This window comes from Triturus cristatus, chromosome 3_2 (genome assembly GCF_964204655.1).
Source record: "Triturus cristatus chromosome 3_2, aTriCri1.1, whole genome shotgun sequence".
In the NCBI taxonomy this organism is placed as follows: Eukaryota; Metazoa; Chordata; class Amphibia; order Caudata; family Salamandridae; genus Triturus; species Triturus cristatus.
The window spans coordinates 1,122,288,068-1,122,312,150 of NC_140584.1; the positions used below are offsets into that span (position 1 = coordinate 1,122,288,068).

General features: G+C 47.9%; 1 protein-coding gene across 2 annotated transcripts in view; it reads right to left on the reverse strand.

The window, feature by feature from the left end:
* Positions 1 to 8,065: 8,065 nt before the first annotated feature.
* The window catches only part of LOC146859225 (uncharacterized), a 131,539-nt gene continuing 115,521 nt past the window's right edge, over positions 8,066 to 24,083 (reverse strand). For both annotated transcript variants that reach the window (XM_085649915.1, XM_085649914.1), the window contains exons 7-8: positions 18,232 to 18,270; positions 8,066 to 8,408 (exon numbers count right to left, since the gene is read on the reverse strand). In XM_085649915.1, coding sequence (XP_085506041.1) covers positions 8,257 to 8,408; positions 18,232 to 18,270 — 191 coding nt within the window. In that variant the 3' untranslated portion in view covers positions 8,066 to 8,256. The remainder of the gene's footprint in view (positions 8,409 to 18,231; positions 18,271 to 24,083) is intronic.

Below are 24,083 nucleotides of genomic sequence, written 5' to 3' on the forward strand. Positions count from 1 at the left end.
GTCTCTTAGCACTGCTACCTTTCCTTTTCAGAACCTTTTCAACCCTGTACACATGGTTCGGATCATCGGGCACCTTTTGTAACTCTTCCTTGTAAAAAGCCCCAGACACCGTTTCCCCATCGTAGTCCTTTAACCTGTAAATATACAGCCCTTCCTTAAGCTCCACACTTTCCACTATAAATATTTAATCGCTAAAAGTCTGTTGGTACCCCTTCGTGAAGACTCCTTTCAATTTTGAAATCCTTACGTGATCATCTTTTTTAAAAACAGGCTTCTTCACCTTTGTACCGAAATTACGGCCATACACATTTCTTCAAACAGTTAAAGAATCACTAGGTGTCACATCTTCGGGTGCCCTTTTGATGGTCCAATGATAACTGGCATTATATACAGCTAAAAAAGCCTGTAGAACATCCACGTATCTGTAGGTGTTGTGGGCCGTAAAATACCTCCACATCTTAGACTTTAAAGTTCTGTTAAACCATTCTGCGACAGCTGCTTTTACCTCCGTGTGTGTTACAAAATGTTGAACATTGTGCTGTTTTAATAATTTCTGAAATGCCTTGTATAAGAATTCTTTTCCGGCGTCTGTTTGTAGTTTTTGAGGAATACGCCCCTTATCAAAGATGGTTTTAAAAGCCGTTGTGACGCTAGTCCCACTTTTATTACGCAGCGCCTCTGCGTAGGCGGACTTGGACAACACATCTATGATGGTTAATATATAACAAGAGCAATTGTTATGTTTTGCTATATCTTGAAGACTTATTATGTCCGCTTGCCATTGATAATCTATTTGCGCATTAACGATTGTCGGGCGTCTCTTAAAACATCTTCTGGCCGGTTTATGGAGTGAATACGCCTCCTCGCCTGATAAGCACGTCTTCACAGCTTCTCTGCTTACCAATTCCTTTTCATCCACAGCCCTTCTATATAGAGCTTCGGCGCTCCCCAAGCTGCCAACTCCCCTAGTATCATAATAAAGTTTTCTTAACCCTGTCACCAGGCAGGTCGCTCCCCCCATCCGACACGCAGCCCCCTGTGGGTTGAACCTTCATTGCCGCTTTTGCCGCCTGACTGCTCGCTCCCTTTTTTATTCTGTACCCCTGCGCTTGGCACTCTGTGCCACTTTGTTTTTTCATTCTGTGCCCCTGTATTTTGCTTTCTGTACCCCTGTGCTCTGTTGTCCCTCTCCCGCCGTCTTTTCCCGCCGTTTTTTTCCCCGGGTTTTCCCCAGGTTTTCCCCCGCCGCTGAGCCCCTGTGGCCCCGCCCCCTTCACTCCCATTGGCCGCCCCGCTCCCACCTCCCAGCTGCTCCTTCCTCCCTCTGCCCTCATATGGAGGCCACAAAGCGGTGGTAGAGAGCGACCTTTGACCCTGTCACCAGGCAGGTCGCTCCCCCCATCCGCCATGCAGCCCCCTGTGGGTTGAACCTCCGTTGCCGCTTTTGCCGCCTGACTGCTCGCTCACTTTTTTATTCTGTACCCCTGCACTTGGCACTCTGTGCCACTTTGTTTCTGTGCCCCTGTGTTTTGTTTTCTGTACCCCTGTGCTCTGTTGTCCCTCTCCCGCCGTCTTTTCCCGCCGTTTTTTCCCCCGGGTTTTCCCCTGCCGCTGAGCCCCTGCGGCCTTGACCCCATCTTCTCCGCAAGCCCCCACATCTCCTTCAACCACACCACCGAACCACACTGGACCGACCACAGATGCGTCCACTTCACCTTCAGAAATCCCACCACACACCACCGCACCCAACAGCTACCACGCCGCTGCTGGGGCAAGGTCACCGAGGACCAACTGACTACCGCCCTCGCCCTGAGACCACCCACCGACCCAGACACCGCCGCGACCAACCTCACACAGTGGATCAACGACTGCGCCAACACCCTCTCCCCTCTCAAGACCTCTACAACCAAACACACCAACAAGAAAGCCGCCTGGTTCACCGAGGACCTCCGGATCTCCAAGCACACCTGTCGGAAGCTGGAGAAGAAATGGCTCCACGACCGAACACCAGACAACCACACAGCCCTCAAGAGCGCCACCCGCAGACACCACCAGCTCATCAGGACCGCCAAGAAGACCGCCTTCAAGGACCGCCTAGACAACAACGCACACAACACCAAAGAGCTCTTCAGCATCGTGAAAGAACTCTCCAACCCCAGCTCCAACACCAACGACATCCCGCCATCTCAAGACCTGTGCGACTCCCTGACCACCTTCTTCCACCGCAAGATCACCGACATCCACGTCAGCTTCAACTCCGACCCCCCCGCACCCACCACCGAGTCCACCACCACTGCGACTACCACTCGCACCAGTCGCCTGACCGTCTGGTCCAGCGTCAGCGACGAAGACACCATCAAAGCCATAAACTCCATCCACTCCGGATCCCCATCGGACCCCTGCCCTCACCACATCTTCAACAAAGCCAATGCAACCATCGCGCCCCACCTCCAGAAAACAATCAACTGTTCCTTCGAGACAGCATCCTTCCCAGAAAGCTGGAAGCACGCCAAGATCAACGCCCTTCTGAAGAAGCCCAAGGCGGACCCCAAAGACCTCAAGAACTTCCGGCCCATCTCCCTGCTCCCTTTCCCAGCAAAAGTGACCGAGAAGATTGTCAACAAACAGCTAACCCGCTACCTCGAAGTTAACAACATCCTGGACCCTTCCCAATCCGGTTTTCGCAGCAACCACAGCACCGAGCCCGTACTCATCGCCGCCACTGACGACATCCGGACCCTGATGGACAAAGGAGAAACAGCCGCCCTCATCCTCCTAGACCTATCGGCAGCCTTTGACACGGTCTGCCACCGCACCCTATCAGCACGCCTCCATGACGCCGGTATCCAAAAGAAGGCCCTGGCCTGGACCACATCCTTCCTGTCCGGCAGAACCCAGAGCATCCGCCTCCCACCCTTCCGCTCCAAAACCATCGAGATCATCTGCGGCGTCCCACACGGATCCTCCCTCAGCCCGACGCTGTTCAATATCTACATGGCCCCCCTCGCCCACGTTGCACGACAACACAACCTCAACATCATCTCCTACGCCGACGACACCCAGCTGATCATATCCCTCACCGAAGATCCCCCTACCGCCAAAGCTAACCTCCACAGAGGAATGAAGGCCGTAGCCGACTAGATGAAGGACAGCAGACTGAAGCTGAACTCAGACAAGACGGAGGTCCTCATTCTCGGACCCACTCCATCAGCCTGGGATGACTCTTGGTGGCCCACGTCACTTGGCACCGCCTCGGAACCGACGGACCACGCACGCAACCTGGGGGTCATCCTCGACTCCACTCTCTCCATGACCAGGCAAGTCTCCGCGTCCTGTTTCAACACCCTCCGTATGCTCCGCAGGATCTTCAAATGGATCCCCCTCGACACGAGAAAAACCGTTACCCAGGCCCTCATCACCAACAGACTCGACTACGGGAATGCCCTCTACTCAGGAACTACAAACAAGCTCCTGAGACGACTCCAACGCATCCAGAACGCCTCAGCCCGACTCATCCTCGACGTCCCCTGCCGCAGCCACATCACACTCCACCTGAGAGGCCTGCACTGGCTTCCAATCAATAAAAGGATCACCTTCAAGCTCCGTATCCATGCACACAAAGCACTGCACAACACCGGACCCACCTACCTCAACAACCGACTCAGCTTCCACACCCCCACCTGAAGCCTCCGCTCAGCCAACCTCGCCACAGTCCCCTGCTTCCGAAAAACCACCGCCGGCGGCAGATCCTTCTCCTACCTCGCCGCCAAGACCTGGAACACTCTCCCCACCATCCTACGACAGACCCAGGACCTGCTGGCCTTCAGAAGACTCCTCAAGACCTGGCTCTTCGACCAGTAGCACCCCCCTCTCCAGCGCCTTGAGACGCCCTCGGGTATGTAGCGCGCTTTACAAATGCAGTGATTGATTGATTGATTGATTAACAGGACCCCCTGCATGTTATCAACCGTTACACACCATGCAATGAATGACGCTTGTTTTGTGTAAGAAAATTTTATTAAAAAATAATGAATATTAGCAAAATCATAGAAACAGGGTTTCATATCTTTTCACATTATGCATAGTAAGTACGGCTTAACACAGAGCCACCCTTTATGGTTTAACATTCTACTAGTTTGTTCTAAATACACGCTATCATGTAACGTTACATAAGACCTTGTTTAAAACAGTCTTCGGGGGGCCAAAGACCATGCTTGTCTATTTTTTTTATACAGATTACACATACGCCTTGCTATGAGTCTTTCTATCATCCTTCTATTGAAAGCAGTGTCCATCCCCTGCATAACGGTTAGTTTTAGGCTCGGGTCAAAGGCGTATCGGATCTCATGGAGTGCCAATGTCAAGATCCTCAACATATCAGGGTGGACATATTTCTTTTCATTGTACAACCCGTACACAAACCTTAGCAGTTTATACAACTTGCACGGGTCTAACAAAGTACAAATATATCGTATTGTTCTTGTTCTGTATGATTCACACAAGCATTCGTGCGCCGCCTGCTGAGGGTCGCTGATTTGATGACCGTGACAAAGGCTGTAATAGTCACGTTTGACACAGTTTAGTACCACTGACGCGGCGAAAGCCTTAACTGCCTGCCTGTCGTCGTAGGTCAATCCTTGCTCTTCCTTTTCACACTCAGCAGATCCGCATACACACTTATCGCAGCCATGACGGTTTTGACATGTGGAACTTTCAGCTTGTTTTGAACACCACAGACAATTGAAAATTACATTGCTTGCTTTTGCAGACCGCCACTCTGCCTCATGCCTTTTTGGGGTTTCTCTCTAGGTTCAAAAGACGAAAGAATGACAATACGTTAGTTAAAGAAATAAAATACATCATTTTTGTAACTACCTGCTCATAACATTTTCCTACTAACCTCTGCATTTTCACCGCCCTCTGCGGTGGCTCTGAAATCTTGCGAATCACTAATGACCTGCGAGGCCCCGTCATCTTCGACGCTTGTCCCAGGCTGTTGCAGAACGACCTTCTCAGCAGCTGTATTCTCCTGAAGGTCCATGTCTTCATAGACGGGTGTGTTAGGAGGTGCAACAGCTTCTTCATCTTCCTCCATGTCCACTGAACTGAGGACAGCAAGCACACTGCCACTACACGAGCCCTCACTTTCGCTGCTGTCACACTTAATCGGGGCCATCCAGCATACGTAATCCTTGAGACTAAGTTCTTCCAGAGGCCTACACATGTTACCAAAACCAGTAACGTCACTGCCCATATCCTTAGGTGTTTCTTGTTGAGCATTCTCGTCCATTACCAGGGGTGTTAAGCTGCGGTAATATCTATTGATAGTGGCCTGGAAGTCATCCAACACTGGTCTTTTCACGAACGGGTTGTATCTTTTCATTTTGACTGTGGACCCCTTTTCGTATTCGAACGTCTGCTTGCTGTACACAACTCTTGCCACAGGGTTATATGTATTCTAAGAAACCACAACCCCTAAAAGAGGCGTATACCTCTACAACACAACACGGCCACATGGCTTCAGGACTGCTCGACAGCTGTTCAACCACCAGCTGTCTGCAACCCCCCAGTTTTAAACATGCCCAGACATTTCCCTCCTACAGACACCCACTTTTCTACGCACTTTTAAACACATACATACACACATACCTCTGTTTTTTGCTGCCAGACCTGTCACTTTTGGGACTAGCCCTACATGTCACCCATTTTAAAACCCGCGTTATTGCGGCCAGCAGTTTGCGGCCAGGCCTGTCATTTTTGCGACCAGCAGTTTGCGGCCAGACCTGTCATTCTTGCGACCAGCAGTTTGCGGCCAGACCTGTCATTTTTGCGACCAGCAGTTTGCGGTTGATGAGTGGTATCCCTACCTACTACTCACCCACATTGCAGTCCATGAGAGTTGTAGCAGTGATAACGTATATATTGTTTTTACTGCCCCAGAAGCAGGAATAGCAAAGGCGTAGGAGTGATAGGACTCCGTCTAGAGATAGGTACATTTTTCTTTCATCTGGACTTGAAACTTGGGTTGGAGTAGCCAAAGGTGGACAGAGCCAGGAGGCAATGGTACTGGGAGCCACTGGCAACGCCCTTACGCTGGAATGGCTAGTCTATACTGTTTTTTTTTCGATGATATTTGAGGTTTGACTGACTTTATTTAAAAATTTAGAATTTATTTTGTTTATTTGTTTATTTCCATTTGTGGATACGATCATGGTGTTAACGTTCTGGTCTTCGTATTTACTTATTACTGATGCTATTGCGTCATTTCTAATTACGCTACGCAATGGCGGCTCCTACTAGATAATGCCGTTGGGGAACACACTGAGACTTCCGGTTTATTGACTGTGAGTCGGGGAATGAATTTGCACACGGGACCGCTACAATATACAATATTTTCTTCAAGAGGTGAGACTCTTTTTTTTAAATAGGATGCAGTGCGAGTGATGTGTACTTCAACCCAGCATGGTTTTGACTTTCGTCATATCTGTCTTTTTAGTACGTTTTGGTGGGCCATATTCGGTTTAGCATTCCTGTGGGGCACGACGTTACTGGAACTTTCGTCTTATTGGAGGTAATCCCGTTTATGACGTTATGGTAGCGTTGCTAATCTCGTATAGTGTTCACTGTGTTGAAATATTACTGCTTCCCCTCATTCGGGTTTGACTTGTGAAGTTAAGCGACGGTGCTATGGGGGACTCACATGTAATTTGGAGGGCCAATATGCTCATACATTTGAATTTCGAGAATCTTTTCTCCTCGTGAATTATAGACATGGGACACCCATATTTTCTGTGTATCTCGGATCCTTGACTCCAATCCGTATAAATTGCAAATACCCTCTAAACACCATTGGTGTAATTTTATGACTTGTTTGGGGTTGGTGTCAGTGAACCTGACTTTTGCCATTTTATGTTACGCATTTTCAGCTGATTGGACTCCTAGACTAACATATGCATTTGGAATTGACCAGTTGTAATAGTGAAGAGATTTGGATGGATTACCGGCATTTTTGGTAAGTTTTGTTGCAGTGCGTCACAGGTATACTAACTTTTTCAATGGGTTTGACAGGTATTGATACTTACCACCCGTACTTGCATTCCTTACAGCCTTCATGAAATTAGCATTTCATGCCATGAAGGTAGGGCTTTTATTCTTGACCTTAGTCCATCTGTATCAATAATTGACCTTGCTTAAGTCTATTTTCTCACATTAAGTTTTGGGCTTCGCACGTTTCCATTCTCTTTACACTTTTCTTACGTCTATATTTTCACTTCCTTTTCTCCCAGACATTTTTGAAAATCTGTAACTTAGATTTCATTCATCTTTAATGAGTAGTCTCTGTTTAATGATAATGAGAACAATGATTTTGCTCTTATGGTGAGAGATGAAGCGATATGTTTTCTAATTAACTGTTGCCCAACACTATAGAATTTAACAAAATATTTGTCTAGAATGCGCACATTGAGGGGAATTTATGTATTCTTTTGACTCTCTTAATGGTAACTTTCTTGTATTCATAGTGAATTATCACGTTGAAACTCTACCTGGCACTGGGAACTTCCTTTGCTCGGGTCAGGTCAATCGTTTGTTAGACATTTTTTGGTTTCTATGATGTATAAACAAATATTTTTTCTTTGGGCTGTCACTAAGGGTGATGCACTTGGATGTATAATCAATACCAATTGTCACATGAATTTTATTGTCTGATGTTGAAATCATTTAGTGTGTATTCTTCCAGCCCTGAAGAAGTCTTGGATGTTGACCTTGACGAAACACGTGTCGGCTGGGCATAGTGACCTACAATAAACTTATGAACACAAATCATCTGGAGTGTTCTACATGTATAATTATGTGTTGGAAGTTGGACTGTAATGAACATTACAGCATTCTAATGTGAATTTAAACTTGACAGTACTATTTGTCTTTACTCAAGCACATGTGTGCACAGGCACATCAAAAACAATATTTTATTACCTATTTCTCTTTAGTTCATTTATCATTAGTCATTTTGTTCAGCAGTGATTCAATGAGAATCAAAAATTACAAACAGACAACTCATGTGGGGCACTTTTAAATGGTCTTTTTATTGCACTCCTGCAATCATTTCTAATCTCGGTAGGTATTTAACTCTTGAAGTCCAAGTACGTTCATTCTTGCGAGGTGGTACTTAATAATGCAAAAGAGATTGACGTAAGGAACTTTCAGCTGAAAATATGCGCTTTTGTTTACATTGCAGGAAACACTGCCGAGTTCCCTTCATGGACCTCCCGCAGCGGCGGCGTCCGTGGAGCTCGGCAGGCCGCTGAACATATCTTTGGTACCCAGGCATACTTCCGCTGTGCAGCACAGGAAGCTTTTCTCTCCAGCTGAGCAGTTTGCTGCCGCTCCACTCCCACTGTTAGTAGTTCCTACGAACAAAAAATATAAAGAAAAGCAAATTAACCTCCTGATAAATGAACCATGACTCATCCCACTCATGGTTTGTCAATCCACAAGACAGTGAACTCCAGTCCGGGTTTCAGGCTAGTCCCAAAGATGATGCACATATAAGGAATTCTCACATATGAAGATATCTGTGGTAAATAAAATGTGACCAGTTGGCACTTCCATAAGTAGCCAGCAACGACTAGGACGTTGGTGCCAAATTACAGCAAAATACTCGTGAGATCGGCGTCTTATTCGGTGCACGTGCTGCGGGCACTGAAAGCAGGAAGTGAAAGAAATACTGTTGATACAGCACAGCTGATGTTTAGGTCTGGCAAGACACCACTATCCTGTTGCCATTTGACCTTCTGCAATCCATGCACAGAAAAGGGCGATGTCAGTCCGCAGCCCTGGTCTGTAAATGTCCTGCAGATATTGTATTCACCCACATTGCAGTCCATGAGAGTTGTAGCAGTGATAACGTAGATATTGTTTTTACTGCCCCAGAAGCAGGAATAGCAAAGGCGCAGGAGTGATAGGACTCCGCCTACAGATAGGTACATTTTCCTTTCATCTGATCTTGAAGCTTGGGTTGGAGTAGCCAGAGGTGGATAGAGCCAGGACGCAATGGTACTGGGAGCCACCGGCAACGCCCTTACGCTGGAATGGCTAGTCTACCATGCCTGGTACTAATATGGGAAAGGCCGGGGCAAAACTACAACTGCCCGCATGAGGGTGGGAGCGGCACATGTCTGGAGCACAAGGTCATAAGCCTGGGCCACCGTCTTGCAAACCCTTACTCACAATGCCAGCAGAACCAGCTATGCATGGTATCTATGCAGGACCACGTGGCTCCCTATGAATGGTGATGCTGACATTCCCACCCCCATCTTCCATTAGAAGTGGGAGGTGATAGGAGACCTGCTGCACAGGTGTCTGGTAGCAATTGAGACATGAGAGTGAGAGGCCACCACCATGAGGGAAGCTGCAGTGCAAGGCTCCCCTCACACTACTTACAGCAAAGCCATCACCTCTCCCAGTGTGCCCAGCTGGGTTCCTGTGAAAGGATTTCCTGTAATAGCCACCTTCATTTACTGCATTGTACAGCCTTATGCGACTGCCTGAGGCGCACACAGTGCACACTGGTAAGAGGGCGGCCCCCTCAGTGCTGCATTCTGGCACAGTCACAGCGCTTTAATCACTGGGACCACCCAAAGGAGTCCCCCCATTTCCAAAGCTCTCCCTGCGTATTTTCCGATGCCAAGGGTACTGGGGCCAGGTACTTATACCTGCCGCAACCAGGTATTGACCACCTTGTTCCCCTACTGGACCCCCCTGGAACTCATGTTCGTTTGCGTCATGTCGGTTATATAGATGGGGGCATATTTATGTTCCCTGGCGCATCCCTGCAAATCAGCATGGATGCGCCAGGGAAGATGCGTCACGCAAGTTTGCCCTTGTGCAACCGCAGATGTGCCGCATTTACAAAGCGGTGCATCCTGGCGCAAGGACAAGCAGATGCGTGACGCATGTGCCGGCGTAAGGTTGGCGCAGTGCTGAAGTTGTGTCGCAAGTGCGACGCAACTCCAGCACTGTTCCAACCTGCCCTATCTGTAACATGGTGCATCAAGCCTTACGCCTGCTTCAAGCAGGCGCAAGGTTTTGACGCATCAGCGTTGGAAAAGTGACTCAGTCAAATCTTATAGATTTCACTGAGTCACTTTTCAGGGGCGTTCCTGCGACGGAACACCCCCCCTGCGTTGAAACGCCCACATGAAACCTGACGCCGGTTTCATGTGGCGCAGGGCTTTACACCGTGACGCATCTCCATAGATGCGTCACGGTGTAAATAGGGCGCAACATGGTGCAGGGTTTACGCCGCCGCTGCGTCATAAAAGTGACGCAACGGCGGCGTAAAAGGGGCGCAAGTCCGATATACATCTGATCCAGAGTGTTTCATCCGTTTCAGCCGGTGAGTATGGGGCCCTTGAGGGGTCATTGCTCCTGTCCCTGGTTGATGACATCTGGCTCGTTGATTCGGGATAACAATTTTTGAGCACCAGGGTCGATGACTTCAGCATTGTCAGGCATTACGTCAAATGTGTAGTGTGCTCAGCGGGTCTTAACATGAGGTATTGAATGAACTGCCCGAGCGGAGATGTCTGTAGTTTGCCATTTCGGGCCTGCATGGGAGCCATTAACGCATTTTCAGGGGAGCACGGCAGGACAGTTCTACCTCTTGGGTATGCTAGTACCAACATGGTTGTGGGATTTAACCCATATGGGCCATACCTGCGAATGCACTGCAGCTGCAAGACAGATTCAGCTGCCACCCACACGGGAGGGATGTTTAAAAGGCACTGGAGTGTGGCATGTGGTCCAGGCAGCCTGATCATGCATTGGCATTGACTGCCATCAAGGTTCGAATTAGAGCAATACCAAGTATGGTAAATCAGGATATATATTTTTATATTTTTCCTCATCCGGCCGGAATAACAGGACAGCGGGGAACATGGGAGAGGCGTGGTTTGTGGCTCTTTCCCTGAGGAGGTGGGCCTTACGGGACCAGGTGCCAACGTGCTCGTAGCCATTCGGTGAGGGTGGCAAACAGGTGAGCAGCACGTTGCCCGTGTTCCAGAGATCTGACGAGGTGCTTGTTCTGTTCCAGGTCGTGTCCGGTGTCAAAGCATTTGTGCTCTGCAACTTTGTGACCATCAACTCTCCGGGGCCTCTTTTTATTGCTGTTTCCTGCATTAGTGAGATACTGAAGGGCCTGCTCTCGTGGTGAAATCCCTAAGTGGAGATCAGTGACCCCTTGTGGCTCATAATTCGGATGCCCACATGGACATGATTCAAGTCAGTTAGGCTCTATGGGGTAGCTCCGTTGGGGCATGCGGTAGCAAGTATTTGACATGACGAATTTGTGGATAAATCCAGGACTATATATTTCAGCGTACAGGGGCTGGAGCCGGATGTATGTCTGTTTGTCAAAGGATACAGCAGGTCCTATGCGGGTGGACTCCCCTTTCGTCTTCACGAGGGTTCCTCTCAGCCATTGACAAATAGCTTTCGTGTGCATGTTGCCCGTCATCATGGGTGACTTTGTGTTCTTCCAGCTACATAGGGGTACCATCTCAAGGAGCACAGCATAACGATTTATGCCAAACTCCAGGAGTCTTCACGGAAGGACCCTGAATGTAAACGGTGGCGCCCTGCTAGTCCATCAGGCGGTTGTAAGCCTTAGCAACCGGGGGCTTGCCTTGAAACTTTCAACCTCTAAAGAGGCATGAGTAAAATCATGGACAGCTGGTTTATGGTATTTAAAAGAGAAGCTCCCCAAATAAAATGGTAGCACCAGTTGAATTGGCCACTGTGCTGTTTGGCTCATCAGGTGGTTGGACAGCTTAGGATACTCATCGCTGCCTGTCCTTGGATCACACGTAAGTTAACCCACAATGACTCCTGCACCGACCTCTGGAACTGATGCCTGCCAACGCCAATCTACTGGACCTCACCATAAGGCCCGATGCCCTGCATTCTAAAGGTACTGTTTGCGAGTCATCCCAACACTGTAGCTGACCCACGAAGGAGCTGTTTGGATTTGTTGTTAACGACACCGTGATAGCCATCGACTTCAAGGAACTGTATTTTAAGTCTACTTTTTCTTATTGATATTTCTTAGAACTGCATGTTGGATTTTTTTAGTTTTGGTCTTGTTTTGCACAGATAACATATTGGATATATTTCTAAAACTCGTGTGATGTCCTTTTGTAGTGTCTTCACTGTATGTTATGTGCAAATGCTTTACACACTGCCTGTGAGATAAGCCTGACTGCTCGTGCCAAGCTACCAAGGGTGTGAGTAGGGGTTATTTTAGAAGTGTGTCCTCTTACCCTGAATAGGAATAAGGGTCCTGACTTGGACAGGGTAACAACCCGCAACAACCTGCCAACTAGAGACCCCCATTACTAGCAGAAACAGAGTATCATTTGTTGTGTATAAATTACACTTACTGGAGCAAAATCATACTCTAGGACATTGGCAGTGGCCCCACTCAGCCTAACGGAGTTGCACGATGTTGACTAAAATCCACAAAATGTCCCTTTTGGAACTCAATTTACAATAGTATTTGTGTATAGGGTCAGTTCACACACTGAGATAGCATTTCTAGAAGTGTAATACCATTTTGAAATTCACACAAATAGTATTATATTTTGAAAAATATTTCTGACGCAAACCTCTTTGGGTGTGGAGATCGAAGAATGAATGTGGTTCCACAGTGTGAATTTTCCGAAAGTTTGAGCAAACCCATAAGCATACTTGTTTGTGGATTGTCAAACTTTTTTTCTTGTCCATCCCTACTCAAGGAATACTTGGAGATTTTTTCCAATGAGTATTTTGGGAATTCTGTAAAAGATAGATACCTTCACCCATGCGAAGAGGTTAGCCTGCAGATTTTATGTCTTTGAATCTGGCCCTTTAAATAGGACCCAGGTGGTGGTGAGATTAGAAAGGATTCATATTATTCAATGTCTTCTGGCGGGGTTTCTAAAGACATCTGTGCTTGGAATTATGAAACGAAAAGAGCTGGTTTTCACAAATTAAATGTGTGCAACCACAATTTGTCCCAGTGTCCTCATTCAGAGGTGAAAACTCCTAATTAAAAAAGTCAAAGAAGAATGAAAAGGAGTAATAGACAAAAACTGTGTGAAAATGAAGAACTGTAAGATGCAGTGGATGGACACAGAGTGAGAAGAATGAAAAGAGACGAATGGATAATACAGTATAGAAAAGTAAACCAAAGGTGGAAAATTGGCGGGCAATGAAAAAATGAAAAATCATCATTGTTTTTATGTTAGTGCACCCAAATAGAACTATAAATATGGAGTAACAAGAGCTCACAAGACTAGAAATAGGTAGGATCATAGCTATAGATGTGAGAATGTTTTTCACATTGTTAATTTATGTCTAACAAATAAAAGCATGAAGCTTGTGAAGTCCTTTGTAAGCTGGGCATGTGCCTGAAAATCAGGACTATGCTGAATATGTTGTAGTCAAAGTCAGACACCTGTCCCATTCCTCATACCTGTCTCATTCAAGTGCTGAGCCACTGCAGAGGAAAAGCTAAGCAAAGTAGGTACATGTGTACAAAATACTTGTGAGTTAACTAAGTCAAAGTTTAACATCCTCAGGAGAAAAGGTAAGTATGGAATGCATTCGCTTAGAAAAAGCATGCTGGTTACCAGTGAAATTGTTTCAGATTACTCAAGAGAAAACACTAAGCACTGTTAGCACCCACATACAAAATTCCCATGGATTACAAGGGTCAACTAAACTTTGCAAGAGAAACTGAAAGACAGGCTTAAGTGAGGGCCAATCAAGAAATTCTCGAAACAATGGGTAGCCAAATTATTAGGATAATTGCAAGTCGACAGCAACAAAGATGTGGAGATGGCTCAAAGGCAGGAGGATAACACTTTAGCCAACTGTGGAGTATGGAGTACTGTGCATGGTGGGGGTGGGTAGCTAAGGAAAGAATAAGTCAACCTTTGACCTTCAAGACAGTGGAGGCAGGGGCAGGGACTTTCAATGGGGGTATCTGAGTGGCATGGGCACAAAGCACCTATGATGCACTAGACTTAGGGCCAGCTTAAATGAACAGGAGCATGTCACCAGGAATTAGCACATTACATAGGTGCTCATAAGGACTTGCATCAGCTTGGGCTATAAATGTTAAACTGCTTTGGATTTTCATTCAGGGGAGGCGTAGGAGTGGCATAATGAGGTGAAATACTTTAATTTCTCCTGTTTTTTTGCTCTTTCCATTGTTTGCTGCATTCTATAGCACACGTAGTAGGAGCAAAAAAACATTAATGATTGTTTGTGTACAGGAAGGTGTCCCTTTCTGCACAACAACAATCATCTCTGCAATGCAGGCACCCTTGCACCATGGCGTAAGGGTGTCTGTGTTGGAGCACGGTTGCTGTTTGTGCGCCAGCACAGGGGATAAGGACAGGAATGCACTGTATCTTGTATATACAGCGCAGTCCTGCCCTTTTATTTAGACACAGGGCAGCGCAGCAGGAAGGTTTTCTGCGCTGCCATCCTTCAAAATATGGTAAATGAGGCCCATCATTTTTGCTATTGAAATCTTCTAATCGGAGTGTTTCTGACTGAAGAAATGGTTGATACATCTCTCAATATGTCTCTAAAAATGTAGACTGTACTTCTAAAGAGGTCTGCGCTTAGGCCTGCTGGATTTTCCCTAGGTAACAGTTAGAGAGCACAGAACTCAGAAGTCAGTCTTTTTTATTATCTTCAGAAACATTATAATTATTCACATGTGCACAAAGATCTTCTTTGGTTGTCAATGAGGCAGGGAAGGGATCTTAAGCGAGTTTGCTCGATTGCATAAAGCCTTTGACAGCGCGGCTCAGTCCTCTACCAGCCAACTTCTGGCCTTACATTCCCGGGTGCCATCCTTGTGTTTACTAAGGGTAGACATTCTTGATTCAATAATTGAGGGCAGGTCAAGTCTTACTTGTGGCCATTCTTTTAATTAATTAGTCAACCTCACCAAGATGTCATGTACCCATCCCTGGGCTTGTTGCAAGGAATCCTTTCCTGGAGCAGCTTTCACCAAGTCTCTCAGTTTTATTCCGGTTAAAATGAAAATAACATTGAGTCAGAAAGACAAATGGAGGGCTCATCAGCAGGGCAATGCGATGGGTTGTCCCAACCTAGGCAACAATATTTTGTCAGACTCAACCATTTGCTGCTTGGAGGGGAAATCTGCTATCTCATACCCCTGGTGCCCGTGGTAGACGTCTCACAGTGTAGGACTGAGTATCTTATGATATTTTTGTCACACTATCTAGCACATCTTGAACAACTGGTGAGGGCACAGTCATTAATGTTTGTCTTGGGGTGCTGGCATGTAGCGGCTCTAGTTTATGCCCTAGGGCTCTCTGTGTCAACTTTGTGCCTTGTTTCTATCTTGTGCAGTCTTCTAGCCAATACTACATAACAAAGCCAAGAATAACAATAACAGGAATTTCATTAGTCATGCGTTTTACAAATGTACTTTATGCTATGAGTTGCATGCTTGCTCGGCATATATTGCACTGCGGATCTTGATTGGTTGGAGGCGCACACATGATATTGTTATTAGCCAGATCTACACATGTTTTTTCCAGTTGTAACTACAACACGCTCTTGAAAAAGTGGAGAATGAATGTTAACAAACTACAAAAGATCTTACAACTTTAAAAAAACACGCTCCATTTTTGTGAAACCCTTAATATTATTGGCATTGGATTTCTTTTTTAAATGCAATAAATACAACCTATAAAGGCTTTTTTAAAGTTAGAATATCACTGGAGTATTGTAAAAGTTGGTATTGGTTGCCAAAAGGTTATAAAAAATAACTCTTATAACTTTATAATGTAATAACTTTTAGGTTATAGATCTGTTTTTATTTTTTATATGAAAGAGAGTGTTACAAAACAAACACCACCTACATCCACTGGCCTGTGGTGAAACATTAAGTAATGTAATATACATGCATCACGAAGGGAGAGAAGAAGAAAGGAGGGACTGGAGAGGGTTAGGTGGGGAATAAGTATGGGGCTGGCTAGACAAAGCTATGTTGGGCCTGAGCTAGTGGTTCAGTGTGTCAAGGTGGCCTCAGTTACCTTAGTATAAGGGTCACTTGTTGAGGTGAGGAGACTTTAAACGGAGTGTCTGGGTGGCATGGGTATAAAGCAGCTATGATGCACTAGACTTGGGGCCTGCTTGAAAGAACAGGAGCAAATCACCAGGAAGTAGAGCATTACATAGGTGGTCCTTAGCACTAGCATCTGCATAGACTATAAAAATTAAACTGCTTTGGATTCTCATTCATTTAATTATGGGCCAGATGTACTATTAACCTTTCACAAAGAACTGGTCTCAATTTGAAAAAAAGTAGTGTTGAGACCTTCAAAGAATTTCTATGAACTGACCTATGATGAATACTAATGAGGTAGGCTGCAAAGGCATGCACTCAATAAAGGCCACCAGATAAAGTATGGTATGCTAGGGGCAGCAGATCACGATGTCTGTGATTGCTAATCAAAGAACTTTTTTTTTTTTTTAAATCCATCCTGTTTTTCTTAATGCTGCATTTCCCAAAACAAAGTGTACCTTTTCAGTTTATTGGACACGTCTATTCCCTAACAATTTTATGAATCCACAAAATTAAAGGGCTTCTTGTGGGACTTCTTCCCTTTTGCAAATGGGTTACCACTCCAACTCAAGAGACGTTACCTTTTTAATGTTTGAGAATGGATTTTACTTACAAACATTTATACATTTCATACTGAATTGGCATTTGGAAGAGGTGCCTAGAACACACCTCTTCCAACATCAAATCGGTATGGATTTGCAGTCCCAATTTAAAAGTCAATAAAAGAGTCCTGATTCCGAAAAAGCAATTAGACATTTAAAAACCTAGGGCCTCATTTACAAGTCCATCGCGTAGCCCGTGCACCACAATTTGGGCTGCACCGGTGGCGCAGTGTGCCTGCCCATATTTACAAGGCTATGTAAAGATACCGGCCTAACTATTTATAGCCTTGTAATGTGGGCCCCTTACACGCATTATTCAGCATGAAAGGGGTGCGCCATGGATGTTGCTGTGCGTGTTCCACTCAACATTAATGGAACCTGACCCATTCCCAGATTTACAAAGTGTCGTAAAACAGGTGTCAGAATCCTACACCTCTCCAGTGGAGGCGTAGGTGTGGCAGAATGAGGTGAAAGACTTTAATTTCTCCTGTTGTTTTTGCTCTTTCCATTGTATGCAGCATTCTTAAAACACACGTAGGAGGAGCAAAACAAATGTAAATGCCAGCATTTGTAAAGCGCACAGCTACCTCCGGAGAGGTGTCCCGGCGCTGGGGCCATCTGGAAGATTAAACAAGCTATTGCCTAGAGTCACATGGTGCTGGACTAACCTGTCGCAGGGGATCGAACCGTGAACCCTGTGGTCCAGAGTCAGGCACCCTGGCCGCTGCGCCACACCTCTTCCAAGTTAATGATTTTTTTTGTGCACGAATGTGTTCCTTCCTGCACAACAACAATCATCCCTGCAATGCAGGCACCCGTGCGCCATGGCGTAAGGGTGTCTGTGTTGGCGCACGGCTGCTGTTTGTGTGCCAGCGCATGGGATAAGGACAGGAATGCACTGTATCTTGTAGATACAGCACATTCCTGCCCTTTTATTTAGACACAGGGCAGCGCAGCAAGAAGGCTTGCTGCACTGCCCTCCGTCAAAATATGGTAAATAAGGCCCATCATTTTTGTTGTCGAAAACTTCTAATCATTGTTTCCGACAGAAAAAATGGTTGATACATCTGTCAATATGTCTCTAAAAATCTAGACTGCACTACTAAAGAGGTCTGCGCTTTGGTCTGCTGGATTTTCCATAACTAACATTTAGAGAGCACAGAAGTCAGTCTTATTTATTATCTTCAGAAAAATGATAATTCACATGTGCACAAAGATCTTCACTGGTTGGAAATGAGGCTGGGGAGGGATTTTAATCCAGTTTGCTCGATTGCATCAAGCCTTTGACAGCGCGGCTCAGTCCTCTACCAGCCAACGTCTGGCCTTACATTCCCCGGTGCCATACTTGTGTTTACTAAGGGTAGAAATTCTTGATTCAATAATTCAGGGCAGGTCAAGTCTTACTTGTGGCCACTGTTTTCATGAATTAGTCAACCTCACCATGTACCCATCCTAGTGCTTCTTGTAAGGAATCCTTACCTGGAGCAGCTTTCACCACGTCCATCAGTATCTTTCTGGCTAAAATGAAAATAACATTGAGTCAGAAAGACAAATAGAGAGCTCATCAACAGGGCAATGCAATGGGTAGTACCACCCTAGGCAACAATACTTTGTCAGACCCAACCATTTGCTGCTTTGAGTTGGAATCCGCTATCCGCTACCGCTGGTGCCCGTGGTAGATGTCTCACAGTGTAGGACTGAGTATCTTATGGTATTTTTGTCACACTGACTAGCACATGTTCGACAATTGGTGAGGGCAGTCATTAATGTATGTCTTAGGGGTGCTGGCATGCAGTGGCTCCAGTTCATGCCTTGGGGCTCTCTGTTTCAACATTGTGCATTGTTTCACACTTGTGCAGTCTTCTAGCCAATACTATAACAGAGCCAAGTATGACAGTAACAGGAATTTCATGAGTCGTGTGCTTTACAAATACATGTTATATTATATTATGCAGGGCTGACTGGCCGTAGCAGGCATCAGGTTTTTCCCTGGGAGACTGGAAGGGTGGGGGTCGATTTTGCAGCAGAGGGGTCGGTTTTTAGGTCTCACTGGTGTAGGCTGCGCACATGCACAGTCTCGCTGGTGAGATTTAACGTTTTGGGGTATTTTCAGTAACGGGTTTAAGCCCCGGCCCTCTTTTCCATTGGCCGGCGTCACCGTTTATGCTAAACGGTGGCCAGCCATTGGAAAAGAGCTGGTAGTGACGTTTTCGGACGGCTTTTTGAGCCGTCCCATATGGACGGGCTCGTCTGCCTTCCGTGTGTCGCGAAAGGTTTCTTATCTTTATGGGTCCAAACACATGGCCCCATAAAGATAAGAAACCTTTTAGCAGGCGAGGCCGTCCAAGTGGGACAGCAGAAAAAGCCAAACGAAAACGTCATGGTGAACGCTTGTTAATGAAGTGGTTCAACATGTGCCGCAGCTGAGCAACCACAGTGTGCACAACCGAGGGCGGATTCAAGTGCCCGCCTGAAACATCTGTGCTCAGGATCGAATGCCAACACCTCGATGGCGATTACAGTCTGCAGGGGTCTTATCACGGTATCTCTGCTGTGGAGGCTGCTCTCTACGCATGTCCCTCGCCGCTCCCACCCCATGTGCGCTCGAAGGGAGCCCAGTGTGTGCATCCCAGGGAGGATTCAAGTGCCCGCCTGAAGCATCTGTGCTCAGGATCGAATGCCTTGGCCTTGGTGCCAACACCTCGATGGCGATTACAGTCTGCAGGGGTCTTATCTCGGCAGCCCCGTGTGGAGGCTGCTCTCTACGCGCGTCACTCGCCGCTCCTACCCCATGTGCGCTCGAAGGCAGCCCAGTGTGCGCAGCCTGGTTTCCGGCGACCACAGGACAGGTCGGGTCAGCTGTAAATCTTCAGTAGCTCGGCTAACAAGACTTCCTTCTGACACGTGGGTGACCGAGAGCAGTGCGCATCAAGGTCCATAAATGTACTCCAGCATGACAGGAGCCTTCATCCGACATCTAAGCCACAACCCTGTTCACTCTGCCCGGTTCATCAGCGGATTTTGGTAGTCGACGACAATTGACACTTCCGTCTGACTGCAGTAGTTTGTGCCCTCATGTTCGTGAATGCATTCACCATATAAAAGTCAGTGTTCCTCATTTGGAGTAGAAACAAAAAATATACCAGCTGGGGGGCACGGAGCTACATATGTAAAAACTAAACACGGCCGCCCATTAAAGTATACCAGATTTTGTTCTAGGCGTTAACTGATAGTCTCACGAACTTTCAAACGCTTACTGAGCTGTAAAAATGGTAACCAACAGCACTAATGTGCAGACTAATTTCCTTTCAACTAACTGTACATACAGTCCACCTGGATTATGTCTGCGCACACTTCTTTCAAAGACAGTCACAACAGATCCTCCAAATACCGCTTGTAAATATCTGGATGGTAGGAGCTGCGAGCAGGTCTTTTCACCTGCAAGATGGGTGAAATGGTACCATCAAAGCCAAGACACTGTCCTCATTTAATAACGTCCAGTGCTGAGTGCTTCTAAGAGTGTAATAAGTGACTGCTTGGGTATGAAACTGCCCTTGGATCTTCTCTAGCCAGACAGGTGACTGCTTGCACTTTAAACTGCCATTTTCTATCCTAATCTGGATATGAATGTAATCTGAAGCAACAACATTGCTCACATGCTCTTATCTGCACCCTGATCTACCGACCCCCGGGACCACGCACACAATTCAGCGAGGACATCGCCGACTTCGTCAGCCCGCATGCCCTCCCCTCCGCTGACTACATCCTCCTGGGGGACCTCAACTTCCACCTGGAGAACAACAACGACCGCAACACCATCACCCTGCTCGACAACCTCGCCAACCTCGGACTCAAGCAGCTGGTGTCCACCCCCACCCACCTCGCCGGACACACACTCGACGCCGTCTTCTCATGCAGCAAAGACATCGCCTTCAGCCACGCCACTAGACTCCACTGGACGGACCACAGCTGCATCCACTTCAACTTCAGAAGAACGACGATCCACCACCACCAGCAACCGGTTGCCCGAAGAAGCTGGAACAAGATCACAGCTGACCAACTCGCCGCTTCCCTGAGCCAGCACCCTCCCGCCAGCTCAGCAAACCCCAGCCAGGCCGCTGACAACCTCACGAAGTGGATCAGCAACTGCGCGGACAAACTCGCCCCTCTGAGGACACCGCCTAGCAGACCCGGCAGCAAGAAGGCCCCTTGGTTCACCGACGAACTCAAGAGCTCCAAGAAGAACTGCCGAGCCCTCGAGAAAGCCTGGAGAAGGGAACCAACACCAGACAACATTACCGCCCTCAAGCTTGCCACCCGGAAGCACCACCAACTGATCCACGCCACTAAGAAAACTGCATTCAAGGACCGGCTGGACAACAACGCACACAACTGCAAGGAACTCTTCAACATCGTCAAAGAGCTCTCCAACCCCAACGCCGGAAACAACGACATCACCCCATCGCAAGACCTCTGCAACTCCCTCGCCTCCCACTTCCACAACAAGATCGCGGACATACACAACAGCTTCAGCACACAACCGACGCCCGCCACGACCGAACCACCGCCCCCCCACCACCACCCTGCGCGCCTGGACTCCGATCAGCACGGAAGACACCGTCCGCATGATGAACTCCATCCACTCCGGATCTCCAACCGACCCCTGCCCTCACCACGTCTTCAACAAGGCCGACGCTGTCATCGCACCCCACCTGCGGAACATCATCAACACCCCCTTCGACACCGCCACCTTCCCGGAGAGCTGGAAGCACGCCAAGCTCAGCGCTCTACTCAAGAAACCTACAGCGGACCCCACCGAACTCAAGAATTACCGCCCCATCTCGCTCCTCCCGTTCCCAGCCAAAGTCATCGAGAAGACCGTCAACAAGCAGCTGGCCGCCTTCCTCGAGATGAATGGATCCCTCGACCCCTCACAGTCGGGCTTCCGAGCCAACCACAGCACCGAGACCGCACTCATCGCTGCTACCGATGACATCCGAGCCCTGATGGACAACGGAGAAACAGCGGCCCTCATCCTCCTAGACCTCTCCGCGGCATTCGACACTGTCTGCCACCGCACCCTTGTGCAACGCCTCAACAACGTCGGAATCCAGGAGAAGGCACTGGATTGGATCAGCTCCTTCCTCAACGGAAGAACACAGAGAGTCCGCCTACCACCGTACAAGTCAGAGGCCACCGAAGTCATCTGCGGCGTCCCTCAAGGATCCTCGCTGAGCCCCACCCTCTTCAATGTCTACATGAGCCCCCTCGCGGCCATCGCACGCCAACACAACCTGAACATCATCTCCTACGCTGACGACACCCAGCTGATCCTCTCCCTGACCAACGACCCCACCGCAGCCAGAGCCAACCTTCATGAAGGAATGAAAGACATAGCCGAGTGGATGACGACCAGCCGCCTGAAACTGAACTCAGACAAGACGGAGGTCCTCATCCTGGGCTCCTCACCCTCCGCCTAGGACGACTCCTGGTGGCCCCCCGCCCTGGGCTGCGCACCCAAACCGACAGACCACGCACGCAACCTGGGCTTCTTCTTGGACTCCTCCCTCACCATGACCAGACAAGTCAACGTCGTCTCCTCGTCATGCTTCAACATCCTGCGCATGCTACGGAAGATCTTCCGGTGGATCCCCACCGAGACCAGGAAGACGGTCACCCAGGCCCTCGTCACCAGCCGACTGGACTACGGCAACGCCCTCTACGCCGGAACCACCGCCAAGCTCCAGAAGAGACTCCAGCAGATCCAGAACGCCTCAGCCAGACTCATCCTCGACATCCCACGACATAGGCACATCTCCGGACATCTGAGAGACCTACAATGGCTTCCCGTCAACAAAAGAATCACCTTCCGCCTCCTCACCCACGCACACAAAGCCCTACACGATCAAGGCCCCAGCTACCTCAACAACCGCATCAACTTCTACGCTCCCAAATGACATCTCCGATCAGCCAGTCACGCCCTCGCCGCCGTCCCCCGCATCCGAAGAACGACAACGGGAGGAAGATCCTTCTCCTACCTGGCCGCCAAGACCTGGAACTCCCTACCGACCGACTTGCGCCTGACCCAAGACCACCTCTCCTTCAGGAAGAAGCTCAAGACCTGGCTATTCGAGCAGTAGCAGCATCCCCCCCCCCCTAGCGCCTTGAGACCCTCCGGGTAAGTAGTGTGCTATATAAATGCCTATGATTGATTGATTGATTGATTGACGGTGGTCAGGGCCAATAGAGCGGAACGAAGATGTCTGTTGGTGGTATGGAAGGAGAGTGGGTGTTTGCGGTATGCAGGTCCAGTGTTGTGGGAGGCTTTGTAGGCGTGTGTGAGAAGCTTGAATATGATACTTTTGTCGACAGGTAGCCAGTAAAGGTCTCTCAGGTGGCTGGTGTTGTGGTTGTGGCATGGAATGTTCAGGATGCGTCTGGCAGTGGTGTTCTGGATAGTCTACAGTTCCTTATGTAGTTTCTGGGTGGTGCTGGTGTAGGGTGCATTGCAGTAGTCTAGTCTGCTGCTGACAAGTGTATGGCTGACTGAAGCTCTTACTAAAGAAGTGGCGCGTGTGGAGACAGGAGGACAATGCCAGTGTTGATTTGACAGTTCATTGAGAGTGAGGAGTTCAGGATAATGCTGAGGTTTCGTGTGTGGTCCATGGCTGTGGGGAGGATTCCGATCGCTGTGGGCCACCAAGAGTCGACCCAGGCAGAGGGAGTGGAGTCCTCGATGAGGACTTCAGACTTGTCTGAGTTAAGCTTGAGGCAGCTCTCCGTGCTCCAGCTGATGACTGCCTACATCCTGTAGTGGAAGTTGCTCTTGGCGGCTATGGGTTCGTCAGTGAGGGAGAAAATTAGCAGGGTGTTGTAGGCGTAGGAGACAATGTTGAGTCCGTGGCTTCTGATGAAGGCTGTGAGCAGAGCCATGTAGATGTTGAAGAGGATGGGGCTCAGGGAGTATCAGCTCTCAGTTCTCTGCCTACAGACACCTGGATAATTCCTAAGAGTGTAGAAATCTGTAGGCTCAGCACAGACTGGAAAGAAGTACCACTTCCTCAGTTATCTCATTCGCGGTCCCCAGACTGCACACCTACAAGGCACTTTTTTCTTATTCAGTGTCTTTCAAACACTTTTTGTGTAAAATCACCCCAACCACAAGGATCCAGCATCATTGAGATACAATTGATTTTTGTTGAAAAGTAGTCATACAGCATGACAAATTACTTTTTTTGTGATACTTTGCACTACTTTCTGTCAAGGAGCCTTTCCATGTGTGGTACATGGGTGGTCCCATGGAACCACCCATGCATTTTACCACAAGGCCC